General features: G+C 46.2%; 1 protein-coding gene across 1 annotated transcript; it reads right to left on the reverse strand.

Annotated features, from left to right (window-relative positions):
• Positions 1 to 280: 280 nt before the first annotated feature.
• ZNF354B (zinc finger protein 354B) lies at positions 281 to 20,360 on the reverse strand. The gene is made up of 5 exons (XM_037992784.2): positions 20,164 to 20,360; positions 19,241 to 19,323; positions 13,971 to 14,097; positions 13,276 to 13,371; positions 281 to 1,865 (listed from the first exon to the last, which is right to left on the reverse strand). The coding sequence occupies exons 2-5, from the start codon at positions 19,271 to 19,273 to the stop codon at positions 283 to 285; spliced, it is 1,839 nt and encodes a 612-aa protein (XP_037848712.2). The 5' UTR covers positions 19,274 to 19,323; positions 20,164 to 20,360; the 3' UTR covers positions 281 to 282.
• Positions 20,361 to 21,408: the final 1,048 nt, after the last annotated feature.

A 21,408-nucleotide genomic window follows, 5' to 3' on the forward strand; every position in this document is an offset into this window, starting at 1 on the left:
TCTCATTTTTGCATGTCACAGATAGCATATATTATATAAAGAGAGATTTTATAAACATACCTTTTATCTTACAAATGGCCAATTTCAATGTCTGCAACAGTGAACTGTCTTGGGATATTTTAAAAACTGACAAGCATAAAAGCTTTCCCGATAGTTATTATATAGCTAAAGTTTATTCTTAAAACTTAGTATCTGGTGAGAAGTACACGTTTTCTCATAGTCATTATATTTAATAAATCACTCTCAAGCATGTATTCTCTGATGAGCTTTGGTTTAAGGTTTTCACACATGCATATCGGCTTTTAAGGAGTCCTCTTCAGTATGAATTTTATAATGATTCGTGAGGGATGACCTCTGGCTAAAGAGTTTCCCACATGCATTACATTCATAGGGTTTCTCTCCAGTATGAATTCTTTGATGTGCAATAAGTGATGAGCTTTGTCTAAAAGTTTTTCCACATGTATTACACTTAAAGGGTTTTTCTCCTGTATGAATCCTCTGATGTTGAATCAGAGCTGCACTTTGGCCAAAAGACATCCCACATTCTACACATCGATATGGTTTCTCTCCAGTATGAATTCTCTGGTGATTACTAAGTGATGAGTTACACCTGAAAGTTTTCCCACACTCATTACATTTATAGGGTCTTTCTCCAGTATGCATTCTCTGATGTTGAATGAGAGCTGAACTCTGTCTGAAGGCTTTTCCACATACTTTACATTTACAGGGTTTCTCTCCGGTATGAATTCGCTCATGAATAATAAGTGTTGAGTGGGAACTTAAGGCTTTACCACATTCATTACAAGTATACAGTTTCTCTCCAGTATGAATTATTCGGTGTCTATTAAGTCGTGAAATAGAAGTAAAGCCTTTCCCACATTCATTGCATCGATAGGGCTTTTCTCCAGTGTGAATTCTTTCATGTTGAATAAGAGACGCACTCTGGCTGAAGGCTCTCCCACATTCACTACATTTGAAAGGTTTCTCTCCAGTGTGAATTCTCTGATGATAACGAAGGGATGAGCTAGACTTAAAGGTGTTGCCACATTCATTACATAAGTAGGACTTCTTTCTGAGATGAATTTTCTGACTTCCAGAAAGGGATGTGCTGCAACTAGATGCCTTCCTACCTGGATTATATTTATTAGGATTTCCTTGAGCATGGATTTTTTGATGTATAAAAAGCCCAGACCTTCGGCTGAAGGATTTACCACATTCTTTACATCTATAGCATTTCTCCACAGTATGGGTTCTTAGATGCTTACAAAGGGATGCACTATGGCTGAAGGCTTTCCCACATTCTTTACATATATAGGGTTTCTCTCCTGTGTGAGTTCTTTGATGCTGAATCAGAGCGGAACTTTGGCTGAAAGCTTTTAAACATTCTTTACATTTAAATAATTTTTCTCCAGTGTGGTTTTTCTGATGTTTACGAAGGGATGAATTGTGAATGAAGGATTTTTCACATGTACTACATTTATAGCGTTTCTCTGCTGTTTTGATTTTTGATTGGTTAAGTAAATTTGAATTCTGCTTGAAACTATTTCTTTGTATTTCACATTTTGATGGAGTTTTTTCTCTAGCAAATCTCTGTTGCTTAATGAAGACTGATTTCAGGTAGAAGTTTTGGCCAAATTCAACATTTGTATGGCTTCTATCTACAGTAAGGATTTTTGTATGGGCAACTGAAAATATTTGTAAATTTTCGTTTTTGTCCTGCTGTTTCTTTAATTTCTCTTCATATATGCAAGGTCTTTCTGGTATGAAGTTCCAGGGTTCAACCCTTTTCAGTCTTTTCCTCATCTGCTCCTGAAATGAATCCTGAGTTTGAGCTGACTTTGTCATTTTAGGCGTGCTCTTACATCCTGAAAAAAGAAAAAAAGAAAGCAGCAGCCCATGATTCATGTGATAGACTGAGACTAAATGTGTAGAAGGGATTAATGATATCTCAGTAAGGGTTTGCTATATGACTAAAAGAGGACAAAATTTTTAAAAACACTATATAAAATAATGGATGACAGCTGAACTGCTAAGTGAACAAATGAATAAGGCAAACTCATTTAAGACAGGTGAATGTGTAAGAGTGACCAAGAGAATGGAGCAGAGGGATTAGAGAAGGAGGAGGCATATGAATTTAGGAAATATAATCTGGTACCCAAAGCCTATGATGGGCTCATAAATTACCCCATTCCTGTAATTATTTATACTCCTGAATGTCTTCCCTCCTTTTCCTACATTCCAAACTCCTTTGTATCCCTCAGATTCAGTTCAAGTGTTAACTCCTCTGTGTACCTTTTCCTAACTTAGAGTTCCAACAACTCACTCCCCTTGTTATAGCACTTACTATAGTACATTAAATGCATATAAGTAAGGAATAATATACGTCTAGAGATGCTGAGAAAATGTTCAACAAAATTCAGCACCACAGACAATAAAAACACTCAAGCAAAAATGAACTGAGGGATACTTCCTCAACATGATAAAATACATAGACCTTTGTCCTAAAGCTAGTACCTACTAAATGCACTAGAGGTATTTCTGCTATGCTCAAGAACAAGGCAAAGACACCCATTATTTTCCCTACAATTTAACACTGTACTAGACATATGCAATCAGGCAATATAAATCAATCAGATATGAGTAAAGAGAAAGTAAAACTACCTCTACTTGCAGATAATAATACTGAAAAGTCCAGAGAATGGATCAAGACCATCCTGGCCAACATAGTGAAACCCCATCTCTACTAAAAATACAAAAATTATCTGGGCATTGTGGCGCACACCTGTAATCCTAGCTACTCGGGAGGCAGAGGCAGGAGAATTGTTTGAACCTGGGAGGTGGAGGCTGCAGTGAGCCGAGATCGTGCCTGGGTGACAAAGCGAGACTCCATCTCAAAAAAACAGTCCAGCGAATGAACGATAAAACTCACTCAGTGAAGTAGCTGGATAAAAAATTGACACATTAAAATCAATAGCCTTAACTTATACTAAGAATCAGAGTAGTAAATTTGTAAGTAATACGAAAAACCTACACAAGGGAAATTTTATACCAGTCTTGAATGACATTATCTGATGAATGACATTAAAGTACATCTGAACAAATAATCACCTCTCCTATTCTTAGATGGAATAACATTATAAAAATGTCAGTGCATTAAGATATAGATAAGGATTTCTCAACCTCAGATGACATTTTGGGCTAATTTTTTAGTTGTGTGGATAGTGTGGGCTGCCCTGTGCATTGTGGAATGTTTAGCAACATACTTGATCTCCACCCAATAGAAATCAGTAGCACCTGCCCCTCACAATTCCTCCCTCCAGGATTGCGACAAGCAAAAATCTTTCAAGACATTGACAAATGACAAAATCAGTCCTGGTAGATAATCATTGGAATAGATGAAACAGAAATGATCATGAATTGGCACCTGGTAGATAATCACTGGAACAGATGAAACAGAAATGATCATGAATTGGCCGGGTGTGGTGGCTCACACCTGTAATCCCAGCACTTTGGGAGGCCAAGGCAGGTGGATCACCTGAGGTCAGGAGTTTGAGACCTGCCTGGAAAACATGGCAAAACCCCATCTGTGCTAAAAATAACAAAAATTAGCTGGGCGTGGTGGCGGTCGCCTGTAATGCTAACGACTTGGGAGGCTGAGGTAGGAAAATCACTTGAACCTAGTGGGCAGAGGTTGCAGTGAGCCAAGATCATGCCATTGCACTCCAGCCTGGGCAACAAGAGCGAAACTCCATCTCAAAAAAAAAAAAAAAAAAAATTGACCATGAGTTGACAACTGCTGAAATTGGGTGATGGGCTGGGTACAGTGGCTTCTCCCTGTAATCCCAGCAATTTGGGAGGCCAAGGAGAGCCCAGGAGTTTGAGATCAGCCTGGGCAATACAGTAACATCCCATCTCTAAAACAAACAAACAAGCAAAATAAATTAGCTGGGCATAGTGGCACTCGTCTGCAGTCCTAGCTACATAAAAGGCTGACAGGAGGATCACTTGAGCCCAGGAGGCTACAATAAGCCATGATTATGTAATTCCATCCAGCCTGGGTGACAAAGTAAGAGACCTTATCTTTAAAAAAAAAAAAAAAAAAAAAGAAAAGAAAAAGAAAAAGAGGCCAGGTGCGGTGGCTCACACCTGTAATCCCAAAACTTTGGGAGGCCAAGGCAGGCAGATCATGAGGTCAAGAGATCGAGACCATCCTGACCAACATAGTGAAACCCCGTCTCTACTGAAAATACAAAAATTATCTGGGTGTGGTGGCATGCCCCTGTAGTCCCAGCTATTCAAGAGGTTGAGGCAGGAGAATCGCTTGAACCCAAGAGGCAGAGGTTGCAGTGAGCCAAGATTGCTCCACTGCACTCAAGCCTGGCAACAGAGTGAGACTCAAAAAAAAAAAAAAAGAAAAGAAAAGAGAAAAAAAGAAAAGAAAGAAATTGGATGATGAATACATGGGAAGTCATATTATATTATTCTACTTTATTTATTTATTTAGAGATGGAGTCTCACTCTGTCGCCCAGGCTGGAGTACAGTGGTGTGATCTCACCTCACTGCAACCTCCACCTCCCAGGTTCACGCCATCCTCTCACCTCAGCCTCCCTAGTAGCTGGGACTACAGGCACCCACCACTATGCCTGGCTAATTTTGTTTTTGCATTTTTAGTAGAGATGGGGTTTCACCGTGTTAGCCAGGATGGTCTCAATCTCCTGACCTCGTGATCCACCCGTCTTGGCCTCCCAAAGTGCTGGGATTACGGGCGTGAGCCACCACGCCCAGCCTATTCTCTCTACTTTCATATATGCTCAAACTTTTCTACAACAAAACTAAAAATGAAGTTTTCTTCCACTTTCTGTCCTTCCTTGTAACAGGAGTGAGTGGGTTAATCTTTTTCCTTTTATAGCCCACACCTACTAAGAAAGATGTAATTTTAAAACTCTGGTTTCTGGGCTGGGCATGGCAGCTCATGCCTGTAATCCTAGCACTTTGGGAGGCTGATGCGGGCCGATCATGGGAGGTCAGGAGTTCAAGACCATCCTGATCAACATGTTGAAACCCTGTCTCTTCTAAAACACAAAAATTAGCCGGGCATGATGGCGGATGCCTGTAATCCCAGCTACTCGGGAGGCTGGGACGGGAGAATGGCTTGAATCTGGGAAATGGTGATTGCAGTGAGCCAAGATTGGGCCACTGCACTCCAGTCTGGGCAGCTGAGCAAGACTCTGTCTCAAAAAAAAACACAAAAACAACAACAACAACAACAACAACACCTCTCATTTCTGCAAAGAAATCAGCACACAGGCTGGGCACTGCGGCTCCCATCTGTAATCCTAGCATTTTGGGAGGCCGAGGCAGGCAGATCTCTTAAGGTCAGAAGTTTGAGACCAGCCTAGCCAACATGGTGAAACCCCATCTCTACTAAACACAAAAATTAGTTGTGTGTGGTGGCACATGCCTGTAATCCCAGCTACTCGGGAGGCTGAGAGGAAGAATCACTTGAACCTGGGAGGCAGAGGCTGAAGTGAACCGAGATAGCACCACTGCACTCCAGCCTGGGCAACAGAGTGAGACTCCAGCTCACAAAAAAAAAAAAAAAAAAGCACACACAGACAACAAGGTCCTAAAATATATATACTTTAAAAACATACTTTCAGCTGGGTGTGGTGGCTCATACCCATAATCTCAGCACTTTGGGAGGCCGAGGCAAGTGCATCATTTGAGGTCAGGAGTTCGAGACCAGGCTGACCAATATAGTGAAACCCCATCTCTACTAAAAATACAAAATTAGCCAGGTGTGGTAGTGCATGCCTGTAATCCCAGCTACTTGGGAGGCTAAGGCAGGAGAATCGCTTGAACCCAAGAAGCAGAGGTTGCAATGAGCCAAGATTGTGCCTCCCGCCTGGGTAACAAGAGCAAAACTCCATCTCAAAAACAAACAAACAAACAACAAAAAAAAACTTCCAAGTGGAAAATTTAAATATTTATCAAATGACAAAATGTATGTTTCTTTCTTTCTTTCCAGAGCAGGAGTGGAAGTTTATTTTAAAAGGCTTTAGAACAGAAAAGAAAGGCAAGTATGCTTGGAAGAGACCTAAATGGGCACTGAGGTTAAGTGCCATAAAATGTACATTTAAAGAGTAAATATCAAAGCCTTCTGGGTAGCTGAAGATAATGATGGATGTGTGACAAGCAATCTATCAAAATCTCTTCCCCAAATGGTAAGAATTAACTTCATAACTGTGACTTTCATGTAAGACCTCATCCTCAGTATGCTACCCAGTAGACATCAGTAGCACTCCCCATCAAAACTCCAGATGGTGGCATACAACATACATACTTGAAGACAGAATTTGCCAAAAGGGCAAAATAAATGTAAGGTAAAAGAAAAAGTGGATGTCAGGTAAGATGGTAGAGTAGGAAGCACCAAGGTTCTATCTATCCACCTAGACAACTGAGCTGTCAGAATCTGTCTGATACAACTATTTTGAAACTCTGGAAATTATTTGAAGGCTTGCAAGCTTCTAGGGGAAGGCCTGGCCAGTTGAGTGAAATTAATTTCCGTTGGCAGCAGCTACCCATCTCCAAACTCCTAATCCTCTGGCTTCAAGCCGTACTAGCATCCCTAGATTGGCCTTTGGTGGCCAAAGTGGCAATAAAGACCTTGTTCTCCAATAATGGGGATCTGGGTTCTGACTGCAAATTACTGCTTTGAATCACGGAGGTGCAGACACAAATGCAGGCTGCCATTTTTGCAATCCCCACTGACCTGATGTGGCTTCCAGAGGATTTAAGGAACAGTGCCTACTTTTTTCCTCTTCTGTTCCCCTTTTTCTGCTTTGGGGACTCAGACATTTAAGGATAAGGACATTTGGCATGGTGGCTCACACCTGTAATCCCGGCACTTTGGAAGGCCGAGGTGGGTGGATCACTTGAGGTCAGGAGTTCTGAGACCAGCCTGGCCAACATGCAGAAATCTTGTCTCTATTAAAAACATAAAAATTAGCCAGGTGTGGTGGCAGGTCCCTGTAATCCCAGCTACTCAGGAGGCTGAGGCAGAAGAATCGCTTAAACCCAAAAGGTGGAGGTTGCAGTGAGCCAAGATCACGCCCCTGAACTCCAGCCTGGGCAACAGAGCAAGACGCCATCTCAAAAACAAAACAAAACAAAACAAAACAAAACAAAAAGCAACTGCACACATGGGGAATTTAGAAAGTCACTGCACAAGGCCAGGGAAGACGAGGGCTCAGAAAAAAATGTGAGAAGACCTACAGTTTATACTTCAGGCTAATTCCTGGACTAGTGCCACCCTACAGCAATAAGAAAACAAAAACAAAACCAAAACAAAACCCAGCAAACCTTACGGAAGTGGGAAGATCCGATCCTGAGTTACAACACTGTAAGACCAAAAAAAAAAAAAAAAAAAAAGGCATAAAAAAATAGGAAAGTATGGTTCAGTCAATGGAACAAAACAAACAGAAAACATCTGTGGAGAAGACCAGATGGTGGCATGTGACACAAAGACAACTATCATGAAGATGCTCAGAGCTAGAGGGAAATATGAATGACTCATGGAAATGATGAACAAATCCAACTATCAATACAAAGAAAACAACAAGAAACCAAGAGGAAATTCTAGGATTTGAACGTATAATAACTGAAATGAAAATTTCACTAGGGAAATTCAAAAGGTTTAAGCAGGCCATAGGGAAAACCAACAAACTTTAAGATAGGACAATTAAAATTACTTGAGTCTAAGGAAGAAAAAGAAGAGAATACTTGAAAAGTGAACAGAACTTAAGGGCCATGTAGGATGCCATCAAGCAGGCCGAAATATGCATCATCCTGGGACCGTAGCATGACCACAGCAGCCCTGCCTAGGCTCCGGGCCAATAGCACTCTGTACTTCCCCAGGTCAGAGCTCCCAAAGGGAGAGGCAGGCTGCTACTTCTGCTGTGCCACAGCCCTCACTGCTGTTGCCCTCAGGCTCTGGAGGGTGCACAGTGATTAGGGACTGGAACAGAACTCCAGGAAGAACACAGTTGCCCCACAAAAAGTGGCCAGACTGCTTCCCACACGGGTCCCCATTTCCACTTCTCCTCACTGGACAGGGCCCTCTGGGACTCCAGCACAACCATGAAGCCTACCTGAATGCTTCAGCTGGAGGTGGCTCTGCCTTTCCCTGCGGAGCAAATGTGAGAACCCACAGTCCCTCCACCACTATAGCTGAAATGGTACCACTATCCACCCTTGGCTTGGGGAAGGAACCCAGGGCCCGGTCGCTACGCTGGTACCTCTGGTACACCACAGCCACCATATGGAGACAAGCCCAGTCTCTCTACCTTGTGAGCTCCCATACCCAACTCCTCACCAGGCAGGGACCCTGGCTTTGGACAGCAGAACAGCCGTCCCTCCCCTGGCTGAGTACTCCCACTGGTAGTGGCTCTGTGCTTCCCTGAGGAAGGGCTCCCAATGGCAACTGACAGCCCCTATGCCACTGCCACAGCGGCAGTCCTGCACCTGCTGCCCTCGGTCTGGGGAAGAAACAGTGAAGCCTCCACTTGCGCTTCCAGCATGCCACAGTCACATACGGACGGGAGCTCAGTCTCCTCTCCCTGTGAGCACTAATCCCTGACTCTTCACCAGGCAGATCCCCCACCTCAGGCCGGCAGTGCAGCCACCTCACCCCTCGGCCGAAGATTCCCAGTAGCAGTCGTTCCGTGTTTCTGAGGTGGAACTGACAGAGGCAATCGGAAGTCCCTCTGTCGCTGCCACTGCAGTGCTATTGCCCTTGCTACCCTTGGACTGTGGAAGGAACAAAAGCCCTGAGTACTTTAGCTGTACCTCCAGGAAGCTGCAGTTGCCATAAGCAGCAGTCAGTCTGTCTTGCTGGTGACCTTCCTTCCCCTGCCAGTTCCTCCTGCTCCTCACCAGGCAGGGCCTCCCTCCCCATCTTGGGCACAGGGCAGCCATCCACCCTGGGCCAACTGCACTGATGGACAGTGGTTCTGCATCTCTTTAGGGTAGAGAGGCCCACAGACAAGTGAAAGGCTCTGTCACAAACACCACCAACCAAGTCCCTTCCCCTGTTGCCTCCAAGCTAGGGAGGGAACATAAACCGAGATCACCCCAGAGCTGTGGTGGGCAGCCTGGCAGTGCCAAGCTGAGATGTGCAGCCAGCACTCAAGTAGGAGAGGAGCCCACATTTTCAGAGCACTGAGGGGCCTATAATCCCAGCATTTTGGGAGGTTGACATGGGAGGACTGCTTGAGGCCAAGAGTTCAAAAACAGCCTGGGCAGCATAGCAAGACCTCCATCTCTACGAACACAAGTAAAATCAAACAGGGCTACAGAGCATGGTGGCCACACTTCCATCTTGTAAGCAGTCACTTTTTAAAACCATTCCAGGCCATGTCATAAGGGCTGCTGCTAAGCCCCACAGCATTCTGTGCAAATGAGGAAAAGACAACCCTCCTGCGTGCAGTCCCAGCTCCGGCAAACGCTCTGAGCAACCGCTCCACTCACCACCCTGCACAGTTCAGCCTGCCCAAGATGGCTTCTCGCAGTAAGGAAACAAAGCAGGCCGGGCGCGGTGGCTCACACCTGTCATCCCAGCCCTGTGGGAGGCTGAGGCGGACAGATCACTTCAGGCCAGTTCGAGACCAGCCTGACCAACATGGCAAAACCCGGTCTCTACTAAAAAAAAGCCAGAAATTAGCCCGGCATGGTGGTGTGCGCCTGTAATCCCAGCTACTTGAGAGGCTGAAGCACAAGAATCGCTTGAACCTGGGAGGAGGGCACTGCAGTGAGCTGAGATCACGCCAATGCACTCCAGCCTGGGCCACAGAGCAAGAGCCCAGCTCAAAAGAAAGTAACAAGTACATTTTGAGGCCACTGGAGGTTCCAGAGAATCCTATCCCTGGGAGTGCAAGTTTTTCCATCACTGGCTGTTCGAAGGGTAGGTTTTTGTCTAAAATAATTTTTTTCTATTTTAAAGTTACACAAACACAGACAGGGTCTATGTTACCGAGGTTGGTCTTGAAACTCCTGGGCTCAAGTGATCCTCCCACCTCGGCCTCCCAAAGTGCTGGAATTACAGGCATGAGCCACCACACCCAGCCTACAGGTTGAGTTTTTGGTTCGAGCTAGAGTTAATAATCTGAGATAATTCCAGGAACATCCCAGTCCTTCAACCACGCTCTCAATGAAGTGAGCTCTCATGGGAAAAGGAAGCTGTCCTGAGGCAATCTTAGTCCAGGCATACAGGAGCCCCACCAGGGGTGCAGCAGAGACGCAAGCACATGTCAGCACCCTAGGAAAGCCATCTGACTTCCATCTGACACGAGGAGGAGAAGGTCATCCCACCAAGAGGAACCGGGCAGAAAACAGCTCTGACGTCCTTCCTTACTCAATAAACTGCTCACGGTTTTCCCACAGGGCCATCTTCCCGAATCTGAAAAGGGACTGACTGACAACACTACCAGGTGCCCGGCATCCCTCTGGACAGCTCTGGACTCCAGTTATATTTTCAGCCTGTTAATACTTCTCTCTAGAGGGAAGACTTACTCAGCCATCAGATGCTCCCCAGTTAAGGGGGAAAAGAACAATTCTTTCTTCTCTTCCTCATCTTCCACACCAGATTCAGCCCACGCACAATGGCCAGACTGACGCCCCTCTCAGATCTTACCTGGTTCCCTGCTGCTTGCATTCTGCTTACTTTGTGGTAGCCTCTGGCAGTTCATTAAATTTTAATTTAATAAAAAATTAAATAATAAATTAATTTAATAAAAAATGAGTGTATTTCTATCAAAGGAGATTCAAAACACAAGTGTGGTTCCCCTATTAAAAAAAAAAAGTTCAAGCTATCATCACGAGGAAGCTCTCCCCAGCACAGGACCCTGGGGACCAAGGCTGCCCTGCAGCTCCTCACTGTAACTTGTTGTTTTTCACAATTGTCCCAAACTGGAAACAAATGTCACATAACACAAATGTCCTTCCATGAGTTCATAAACTGTGGTACATCCGTACAATGGAATTCTAGTCAAGAGCAAAAAGGAATGAAATTTTGATATTTGTAACAACTAGGGAAAATCTATTATTATTATTATTATTATTATTTTGAGACAGAGTCTTGCTCAGTCGCCCAGGCTGGAGTGCAGTGACGCGATCTCGGCTCACTACAAGCTCCGCCTCCCGGGTTCGCGCCATTCTCCTGCCTGTCTCCCGAGTAGCTGGGACTACAGGCGCCCATCACCATGCCTGGCTAATTTTTTTTGTATTTTTAGTAGAGACGGGGTTTCACCGTGTTAGCCAGGATGGTCTTGATCTCCTGACCTTGTGATCCACCCACCTCGGCCTCCCAAAGTGCTGGGATTACAGGCATGAGCCACCGTGCCCGGCCACGAACCCCATTCGTTAGGCCTGGGGCAATTCTTCAGTCCTTTGACCCCAGGTCCTTCCTCAGGAAAGCCTTTGCTGGCGTCACCTGCCTGCTCTGCACTCTCACAGCACCGAGTGTCTTTCCCACGTGGTCCTCACTGGAACGTGTCCTTCTGTGCCTTGTGTGCAATGAGTGTGTTCACCTTGTCCCCCGCTAGATCGTGCACTCCAGAAGCGCAAGACCTGCATCCCTTTCTGCCCAGTGCTATACAAGGGACAAGAAAGCTGTGGGCGAGGCTTCAACCTCGATCCCCCAGAGCCAGAGTCCCCCCAGCTCAACCGTGCTCAGTCCCCCAACCACGTTCAGTCCCCCAACCGCGCTCAGTCCCCCAACCGCGCTCAGTCCCCCAACCGCGCTCAGTCCCCCAACCGCTCTCAGTCCCCCAACCGCTCTCAGTCCCCCAACCGCGCTCAGTCCCCCAACCGCTCTCAGTCCCCCAACCGCGCTCAGTCCCCCAACCGCGCTCAGTCCCCCAACCGCGCTCAGTCCCCCAACCGCTCTCAGTCCCCCAACCACGCTCAGTCCCCCACTGCCACAATGGCCTCTCCCCATTTCTCTCCTCTGATTACTTCTCGGGCTCTGTCAGATTCTTCCTGCTTAAGCACCTAGCAAATGCCGTTTCGTGAAATTCAGGCCTCCACCCGGCCCCCTCACCCAGCCAGCTCCAGGTTTCCAATGCCCCTGTCATGCTGATGGCTCCCTGACCTCGCTTGAGTCTCGGCCCTGTCACTTACACACCTGCCCACCAGCGATCTCCACCCGACTACTTCACTCACATCTCATGTGAGATCCATCACACACCCACCTGCTCCTGTGCCCTGATCACGCGGGCACCTCCTCCTCCCCCCTCACAAACTCACGGCAAGTGCCTTCATCCAGACCCTCCCACCTCCTGCCTCCCTCCATGACTGCAATGACTCCGCAAGGCTTCCCGCCTCTAGTTTTGCCTCACTTTCAGTCACGATACTCCCAAAGTGACCATCTGTATTAAGTTCAAATCACATAGCAATGTCATGAATATGTTCTCTTTGTGAAAATTTAAAACATTACATGTAAATAACATCTCCTTTCATGGACCCATTCTCAATCCTATTCCAAGTATAACTAATGTCACCAGTTAATTAAGGTGTGTCCTCCTAACCTTTCTCTCTGGGCTTACGTGCACATGACACACACACATAATTTTCATTAAACATAGATGGTGGCGTCCTAACAATGCTCTGGAACTTGCTGGGAGCTCTGTCCACGTCCCTGGACTCTTGTCTTCAGGGTGGTGATGCTCGCCAGAGTAGGGACACGCCGCAGGTCCCTTAGCTGTTCTTACACTGATGGAGACTCAACTGTTTCTGAATCACACCAACTTCTCTAAGATACCAAGAACCATACGATTCCCTGCCCAAATCCTTCAATTATTTCCAGTGCTCCATGGGACAGTTTCCACCTCTTAGAACTGTGCCAAAGCTCTTACCACGCAGCCCTTTCCCAGCTTTCTATTTCCTTCCTCACCTCCTCCTTTCCCAAATACACACTGAGCTTCAGCCAGAGTGATTATTTGAAATTCCTAAAACATACTATGTTTGCTGAATGAATACATGAAAATACGGCCCCATTCTAAAACAAAAGGAAAGAATAAGAAAAGAGATTCTGAGAGATTCACGGGGAAGTGATTACACGGGAGTAATCGTGTCTAAGAGCCTGGGCTTCCCCTTCCCCACCCCTTCTTGAGGTCTGAGAATTCTCAAGGGAGTTTCCCAACCAACACTCCTACCTCCTCTCATTAACCAGACCGCTGTCTGCGGCGATTCCCGAGCACCTTGGGCCACCCACTTACCCAGAGAGGAGTCGACAGAACTGTCTTTCTCCACCTTCCAGGGATCTTCTCCTTGCTGCAACAGGGAGATCACTTTTGGTTTGGTAAATGGGAGTCCTGCATGTAGACAGAAAAAAAAAGTCTTGGTCTTGGTTTTGACACAACAAAGCATGCCCTGATTACTAGAGTACCGTGGCTTTTCTATAGAAGGAATGTTGCATGTATAGATGTAATTAAAACTTATAAACTGGCATCTATAGAATGGTGTATCAAGTAACTTTTTTTATAATGAGAAAACATCATGAGATTCCCTTTTGAAGGTGAATTTTACAAGATTCATCTGACTGGAAAAGAGAAGTGGGAAAGGCAACGGTAGGTGGATGAAGAAGGATGAGGTAAGCCCTCTGCTGAGAGATGAGCAAACAAACCACAGAACAATCAAAGCAGGAAAATGCTGCCTGAACTATGAGAGAATTTCTAATGTGAAATTGTGTAGCAGGAAGGGGATAATTATCAATACCCATCTGCCAATACATAGAACAATTCCATTCTTATTAGGAGAAAGTTAGTTTTCAATGTTTATTTATAGAGATTTGATTTGTATAATCCTCAAACTCAGCTCAAGTTTTTCAGTGACCAACCGCTTTTATTCAGGGAAGGAGGTGCTGAGCTATCCCAATTTTCGAATTCTGTTTCTACAGGGGAAACCTCCTTACCCAGCGAGACCAGGTTCCTGTAGTTCTCCAGCATCACATCCCGGTACAAGTTTCTCTGAGAAGGAGCCAGCTTTCTCCACTCATCCCGGCTGAAGAGCACGGCCACGTCCTTGAACGTCAGTGACACCTGTAAGGACAAGTCGTTCCAGCTCACCCAGGACCCCCCTCGCAGAGTGGACGGGGTGGCAGTGGGGAAGACACGCTACCCGTGATAACAGTTCTGATACTATTTAAGCTTCTGAAGGTTCCAGATCATTCCTTTAATGAACAATTTGCCAGTAATGAATATATACTGAGCAGCACACAGTGAGATTCAGGCCTTGTGCAGCCACGGTAAGAGATGGGTAGAGGGATTATGGCCATTAGTGGGAGTGTTCATTAGAATAATCTTTTGTTGGCAATTTGACAATACATAAAAACTTAGAACTGTGTATAATCTTTAACTCACCAATTACTTTAATAAACAGTGCACAAAAATACCAGCACAAGGATACTTATCATGGTGTTAGTAGCAAAAAAAAACTGGAAACAACCTAAATACGGATAGAGGCTGGGTTAAATAACTTATGGCACTACCTGTGTGCTGATTCAAGTGTGAAGATAATAATGAAAATCAGAATACCTCTCTTTTAGTGAATGCTTTACATGGGCCAGACACTATATTTAGAGCTTTATATTAATCATTAGCATATACCTTATCTAACCTTCACAATTACCTTATGAAGAAAATAGTTATTGTTCCATTTTACATCAAAGAAAGCAAAGTCACTGAAAGGCTAAGAAATTTGTTTAAAGTTGGCTGGGTGTGGTGGCTCATGCCTGTAATCCCAGCACTCTGGGAGGCAGAGGTGGGTGGATCACGAGGTCAAGAGATCCAGACCATCCTGGCCAACATGGTGAAACCCCGTCTCTACTAAAAATACAAACATTGGCCAGGCATGGTGGTGTGCACCTGTAGTCCCAGCTACTCGGGAGGCTGAGGCAGGAGAATCGCTTGAACCCAGGAGGTGGAGGTTGCAGTGATCCAACATCATGCCACTGCACTCCAGCCTGGAAACAGAAAGAGACTCCATCTCAAAAAAGAAAAAAAAATTTGTTTAAAGTCACACAGCTGTTCAGTGGTATAGCTGGGATTCCAATCCAGGCAGATGTCTTAGGCTCCATTCAAAAGTACTCTGAAACTGCCTCTCAAAATCTACCACATAGTTAATAAATAAATACGATAATCTGCACAATGCACTTAAAATCATATCGGGCTCACATTAAAGGTTCAAATGTTAGCTATTATCACATTAATACAAATAGTAGGCAATCATTAGAGCTGATGGTATAAATTGCTATTTGTTGACATAAAAAGACACCCATGAAAATGTTAAGTACAAAGTACGTTATGTATCACTGTTTCGAGTTTGTCCTCATTCAAAAAATGTTTCTGGTCGGGTGTGGTGGCTCATGCCTGTAATCCTAGCACTTTGGGAGGCCGAAGCAGGTGGACTGCCTGAGCTCAGGAGTTCGAGACCAGCCTGGGCAACACGGTGAAACCCTGTCTCTACCAAAATACAAAAAATTAGCCGGGTGTGGTGGCAGGCGCCTGTAATCCCAGCTACTCGGGAGGTTGAGGCAGGAGAATTGCTTGAACCCAGGAGACAGAACTTGCAGTGAGCCTAGATTGCGCCACTGCACTCCAGCCTGGGTGACAGAGTGAGACTCCCTCTCCAAAAAAAAAAAAAAAAAAAAAATTCTACATACATAGAAAATTATTGAGACATGCAATAAACTGAATGCCAGTGATCATCTCCAGACGGTGGGGCTGAGGGCGATTTTATTTTCTGTTGTATATATGAAATATGTAGAGCATATAGTCATGTGTCCCATTCGTGATGGAGGTACATTCTGGGAAACGCATTGTGAAGCCACTTCATCACTGTGGGAATGTAAGAGACAAACCTGGTTGGAACGGCCTCCTACACACCCGGGCTATATATATGGTACAGCCTATGGCTCCTAGGCTGCAAACCTGTGCAGCAGGTTACCAAACTGAACACTGTAGGGAACGGTAAGCCAATGCTAAGTGTCTGTGTACGTAAATATACTTAAACACAGAAAAGGCATGGTAAACTACAGTATAAAAGAAAAGAAATGGTACACCTGTACAGGGCACTTGCCATGAATGGAGCGTGCAGGACTGGAAGCTGCCTGGCTGAGTCAGCGGTGAATGAATGTGCAACTTACGACACTACTGTGCAAGACTGTAGACATTTTAAACACTGTGAGCTTAGGCTACACTAAATTTATTTTTCAAAAGTTTTCTTTAACAACAAATTATCCTTAGCTTACTGTAACTTTTACTTTTTCAACTTTTTAATTTTTTCAAACTTTGACTCTTTGGTAGTAACACTTATCTTAAACACATTGTCTAGCTGTACAAAAATATTTTCTTTCTTTATATTCTTATTCTACAAGCTTTCTCCTATTTTAAAAGCTTTTATTTTTACTTAAAAAAATTTTTTGTTAAAAACTAGGACATAAATATGCACATCAGTCTAGGCCTACAGAGGATCAGCATCATCAATACCACCGACTTCCACCTCTACATCCTGTCCCACTGGAAGGGTTTCAGGGGCAATGGCACACATGCAGCTGTCACCTCCTAGGAGAACAAAGCTTTCTTCTGGATACCTCTTTAAGAACCTGCCTGAGGCTGTTACACTTAACTTTTTAAAAACAAGCAAAAGGAAGACACTGTAAAATAACAAGAACAGTACAATAGATACATAAACCAGCAACACAGATATTATCAAGTATTACGAACTGCACAGTTGCATATGTTGTATACTTTTATAGGACTGGCAGGCTGCACGGTAGGTCTGTTTATACCAGCATCACTACAAAACAAGAGCAAAGCCTTGCATTATAATGTTACAACAGCTACTAAGTCAATAGGAGACAGGAATCTTTCAGCTATGTTTTAAACTTAGGGGACTACTGTCACATTTATGGTCTTTCATTGACCAAAACATCATTACCAACATATGACTACATAAACGTTCACATAGGTATGCACATATAGATACACATGTATTCATAAACATAAATATATACACACATCTACAAATGTATATATATAAAGGTATTACTCTCTAAAGTTTAGACTATGACCCTGCAATATTTTTATGGTGAGAAAGAGCATCAAATTATTTGCATATTGGGGAAGAGTACAAGAAATGATCTTTGTTCTCAAAGAATGTATAATCTGAATGTCAGACTAGAAAATGCATGAAATAATTTGAACAATGAAAAACAACTGTGTAGCTGGATAGGGCCCTGAGACAAGAACACAAGGCCCAGGGCAGCCAAGATCCCAGGTCATGTGCTTTGCTACAGGTAGTAGCAGGATCGTAACTCCAGTTTTCTAATTGTGAACTCTGTACTCTCTCTCTGGTCTTAAAATTCCCTTCACTGATTTTTACACACAGGTCTACACATTACTGACACATGGGCAGCAAAAATAGACAGGAAAGATGCCACAGAGACTCACTCAAACACAGGGATGGAGAAGGTTCTGGTCAGGAGAGCAGCTTGCCTCTGTGGGAACGGAACAGGAATGCCTTGAAGGACAAAGAGCAGCTCAAATGCACAACAGCCTGTTCTGGCCACACCCTCAGATCACACTCCACTGTGCTGGCTAGTCTAAAAGATAATGCTGCCAGGCATGGTGGCTCACACCTTTAATCCCAGCACTCTGGGAGGCGGAGGCTGGTGGATCACAAGGTGAGGAGATTGAGGCCATCCTGGTCAACATGGGGAAACTCCGACTCTACTAAAATACAAAAAAAAAAATTAGCCAGGCATGGTGGCATGTGCCTGTAGTCCTGGCTACTCAGGGGGCTGAGGCAGGAGAATCGCTTGAACCTGGAAGGCAGAGGTTGGAGTGAGCCGAGGTCGTGTCACTGCACTCCACTCCAGCCAGGCAACAGAGCAAGACCGCCTCTCAAAAAACAAAAACAAAAACAAGAGAATGCCAGGCCGCAGAAGAACCCTGGTATCACGTGGCTGGATCTGCCCATACTCGGAAAGACACACCACAGGAACGATTTACTGGGTGATCCGAGGGAACTCAGAGCCAGACGCACTTGGACTGTGCTCAGGTTACTTAACTTTTCTGAGCCTCAGTTTCCTCACATGTAAAACAAGAATTGTAATTGTCGTGTTACTGTGAGAATGAAGGAACAAATGTAAAGCCCTCAGCTCACTCCCTGGTGTGCTAGACACTCAGTGGACATTATTATTGTTAGACAAAAAAATGAATAAAGAATAACATCTTCTGGGTCCTAAACACATTGTACAGCAGTTTCTATCAACATTAACATGAATATGAATATATTAATACAATAATGTCACTCTGCATCCACGACCACCACATACTGAGCAGTAACTACTCAGAGACCAGCCCTGATCCACTTTCCATACACCAACTCATGTGATCCCCTCATCTACGCTGGGAGGTGGGCACAGCTGCTATTCCCATTTTATAGCTGAGAAAACTGAGACACAGAGAGGTGAAGCCCAAGGCCCACAAACAGCAACAGAGGAGATGGGTAAAAACGCTGCCACCTGGCTTGCCAGCCCTACTTCCTAACTACCACATACACTACCTCTGCACTACTGATGTCCCATGAAACCCTTCCTGCGGCTACCTGAGGGGTCTTCACTCTTGTCTCACCTAGAAAAGGGTGGCCTCCTCATTCCCACTACACAAAAATGAAAATGGTCTACATCAGTTTTCAAGAGAGTGATACAAGCAAAGAATATGATTCACAAAGTTGAGAGAGAAAAAACTAAAAACGATGCGTTGGAGAAGCCTGGGGAAAGGGTGGTGTTATGAGGATTCTCAGGGGTGAAAAGAAAAAGTATTTCTGCAAAGGCTAGGAAAGGAGACAAGGCTGAGTGAAGGAGGCGAGGATGTTTTCCAGGTGTGCACGTCTGTTCTGTCCCTAGTGATACACAGACTTGTGGTATCTTACTTGTCAAATTAGTCACGCAACGGATTGAGATTTAATGAACGAAGTGTGTTAATGAAAAAAGAACCACTAGACATGGACGGGGAGGGTGGGAGGTCCTCCCTACAGAATCCACCACTCATGAGGGCGGACCAGCGCCTCCAAGGGAAAAGCACTTGGGCTCCATCCTGGCTGAAGACGGTCCCGGTGAAGAACCTCAGTCAGCGGGGAAAATCCACCCACGAGGATCTGGAAGGGCAGTGAGCTCACCTGGGGCCTCGCTTCCCGCCGCCCCGCAGCCATGTCCTCTCCGGGCTCTCCCCTGAGGACGGTGCAGTCTCCAGCAGGCAGATCTGAGAAGGAAAAGGGAGCCGGGAAGAAGCCCCTTATGCTTTCCAGCCCCGGAACCCGCAGCTCCGACACCCCGACTCCCGCCGAGAAAGACCCCGGGCGCCCGCACAGGGAGTCGGAGGAGCCGGGAGCCCGCGGACCGCAGCAGCGCCGGCCGCCGTCCAGGCCCAGGTCTCACGGGCTTGGGGCTCACGGAGGGGACGCCGGACCCGCAGCGGCAGCACGACCCGCCGAGCCCGCCAGGGCCAGGGCTGCCCCGCGCCGCTGTCCCTCGGCGCCAGCTGGCACTACCAGCACCCGCCGCACCGCTCGAGAAACTGAGGCAGCGCCGGGGCACCTGCTCCGTTCACGCCCCTGCGAGGCCGGCCGGGACTCCCCCAGCCACGGCCCCGGGCACGACTTCCCTCCGCCTCACGCCTCTCCCACCGGTTCCTCTCTCTCCCGCCAAGGAATCCTCTCCTGACTGCACAGAAAGCGGCTTTGAAGAGGAAAGCGCTGGGTGTCCGGGGGCGGGAAGGGCGGCCGTCCTGGGCACGGACTCAGAAACCGGGGCCGGCTGCCTCCGCCCTGCGCTCGGGGTCCCGGCGCCCCGAGCCCCGAGTCCGCGAGGCCCCCACGGCGGGGCAGGGTGGGCCCGGGAGGAGACGCCGGCCCCTCGTTCACGGCCGGCGGCGGCGAGCCAGAGACAGGAGCGTCGGCAGCGGTGCCAGAGCCGCCCGCCAGGGGCGACAGTCCAGGTCCCCGCGCGGGGGCCGGTGACAGACGCGGGGGTGCCCACCCGCGCCCACAAAGGCCCTCGGAGCCCCGGCGGCCGCAGGCCGTCAGCCAGCCACGCCGCTCACCTCCCCAGGATCTGGCGTGCCCGGGCCGCGCCTCCCCGGCCGCACTCCGCAGGCGGGAGGCTCCAGAACCGCCCGGCCGGACTCCAGTCTCGTGACCCGGCTCCTCCGACGTCTGGGCGACCTCAGGCCCCGGGCCGCTCACCCGGCGGCAAAAGCTTCGCAGCGCGCCTGGGACCTAGAGGAGCAGGGCGGCCGCGAAGGCCTCTGGGAAATGGAGTCCACCGGAGGACGCTGGCATCCCGGGAACTGTAGTTCCACGCCTTTGGGGCGGGGTCGCGCTGAAATGTTAGGCGCCCAGACGCTACCAGAGGGCCCGGGTGAGCTGTAGGGTCCCAGGTTCCTGGTTCTTCGGAAGAGAAGGGGAGGTTCCCGGAGGGCAGTAACTTGCAACTCTGTGTCCGTGTGAATTTCAGGATGGCGCGGGCCGCACGAACACAACTGCTACACAATTGGGAAAGGATCATCTCCCGCAAAAGATGTTGACAAAGCTGGATTTCCACATGCAAAAGATGAACCTGTACCTGACCTTATACCATACATAAAAATTAACTCAAAATTGATTAAAAACCTAAATGTGGGACCAAAAATTTTTATAAACTACTAAAGTAAAAGGGAAAACGTAAGGATGTTGGAGATGGCAATGATTTCTTGAATATGTCATCAGAAGCACAGATAACAGCAAAAATAGGCAAATGGGACTACATCAAACTTAAAAACTTTAGCTAATCAAAGGAAACAGGCAATCTACAGAATAGACGAAAATACTTACATAGCATATATCTGATTTGAAATATATCCTGGATTTATATGGAACTTTTCACAACTCAACAACCACAAAACCAAAACCTGATTTTAAAATGGACAAACGACTTGAACAGGCAATTCTCCAATGAAGGTATGCAAATGAGCAACGAGCAACAAGCATATAAAACAATGGTAAACATCTCTAGGTATAAGAGGAATATAAACCCAAACTCAAGAAATCACTGCACCCCCATTAGGATGGCCACTATCAGAAGAATGTAAATTGGTACAATCATTACAGAAAACGGTATAGAGTTCCTCAAAAAATTGTAACTAGAGCTACATTAGGATACACCAATCCCACTTCTGGCTATAGATCCGGAGGAAATGAAACTCCACGGGATGCCTGCACTCCCGTAGCTGCAACATTATTCACCGTGGCCAAGATATGGAAACAACTATCTGTTGATGGATGAATAAAGGAATTTGTTCGTTCGTTTG

The sequence above is a fragment of the Chlorocebus sabaeus genome, chromosome 23, assembly GCF_047675955.1.
Source record: "Chlorocebus sabaeus isolate Y175 chromosome 23, mChlSab1.0.hap1, whole genome shotgun sequence".
NCBI classification, from domain to species: domain Eukaryota; kingdom Metazoa; phylum Chordata; class Mammalia; order Primates; family Cercopithecidae; genus Chlorocebus; species Chlorocebus sabaeus.

Excerpts from the sequence above, each read along its gene's own strand:
- ZNF354B (XM_037992784.2), bottom strand. The coding sequence starts at position 19,273 with ATGGCTGCGGGGCGGCGGGAAGCGAGGCCCCAG. Across the intron at positions 14,098-19,240 it reads GGCGGGAAGCGAGGCCCCAG|GTGTCACTGACGTTCAAGGA; the intron begins GTGAGCTCACTG and ends TTGTCCTTACAG. Across the intron at positions 13,372-13,970 it reads CAGGAACCTGGTCTCGCTGG|GACTCCCATTTACCAAACCA; the intron begins GTAAGGAGGTTT and ends GTCTACATGCAG.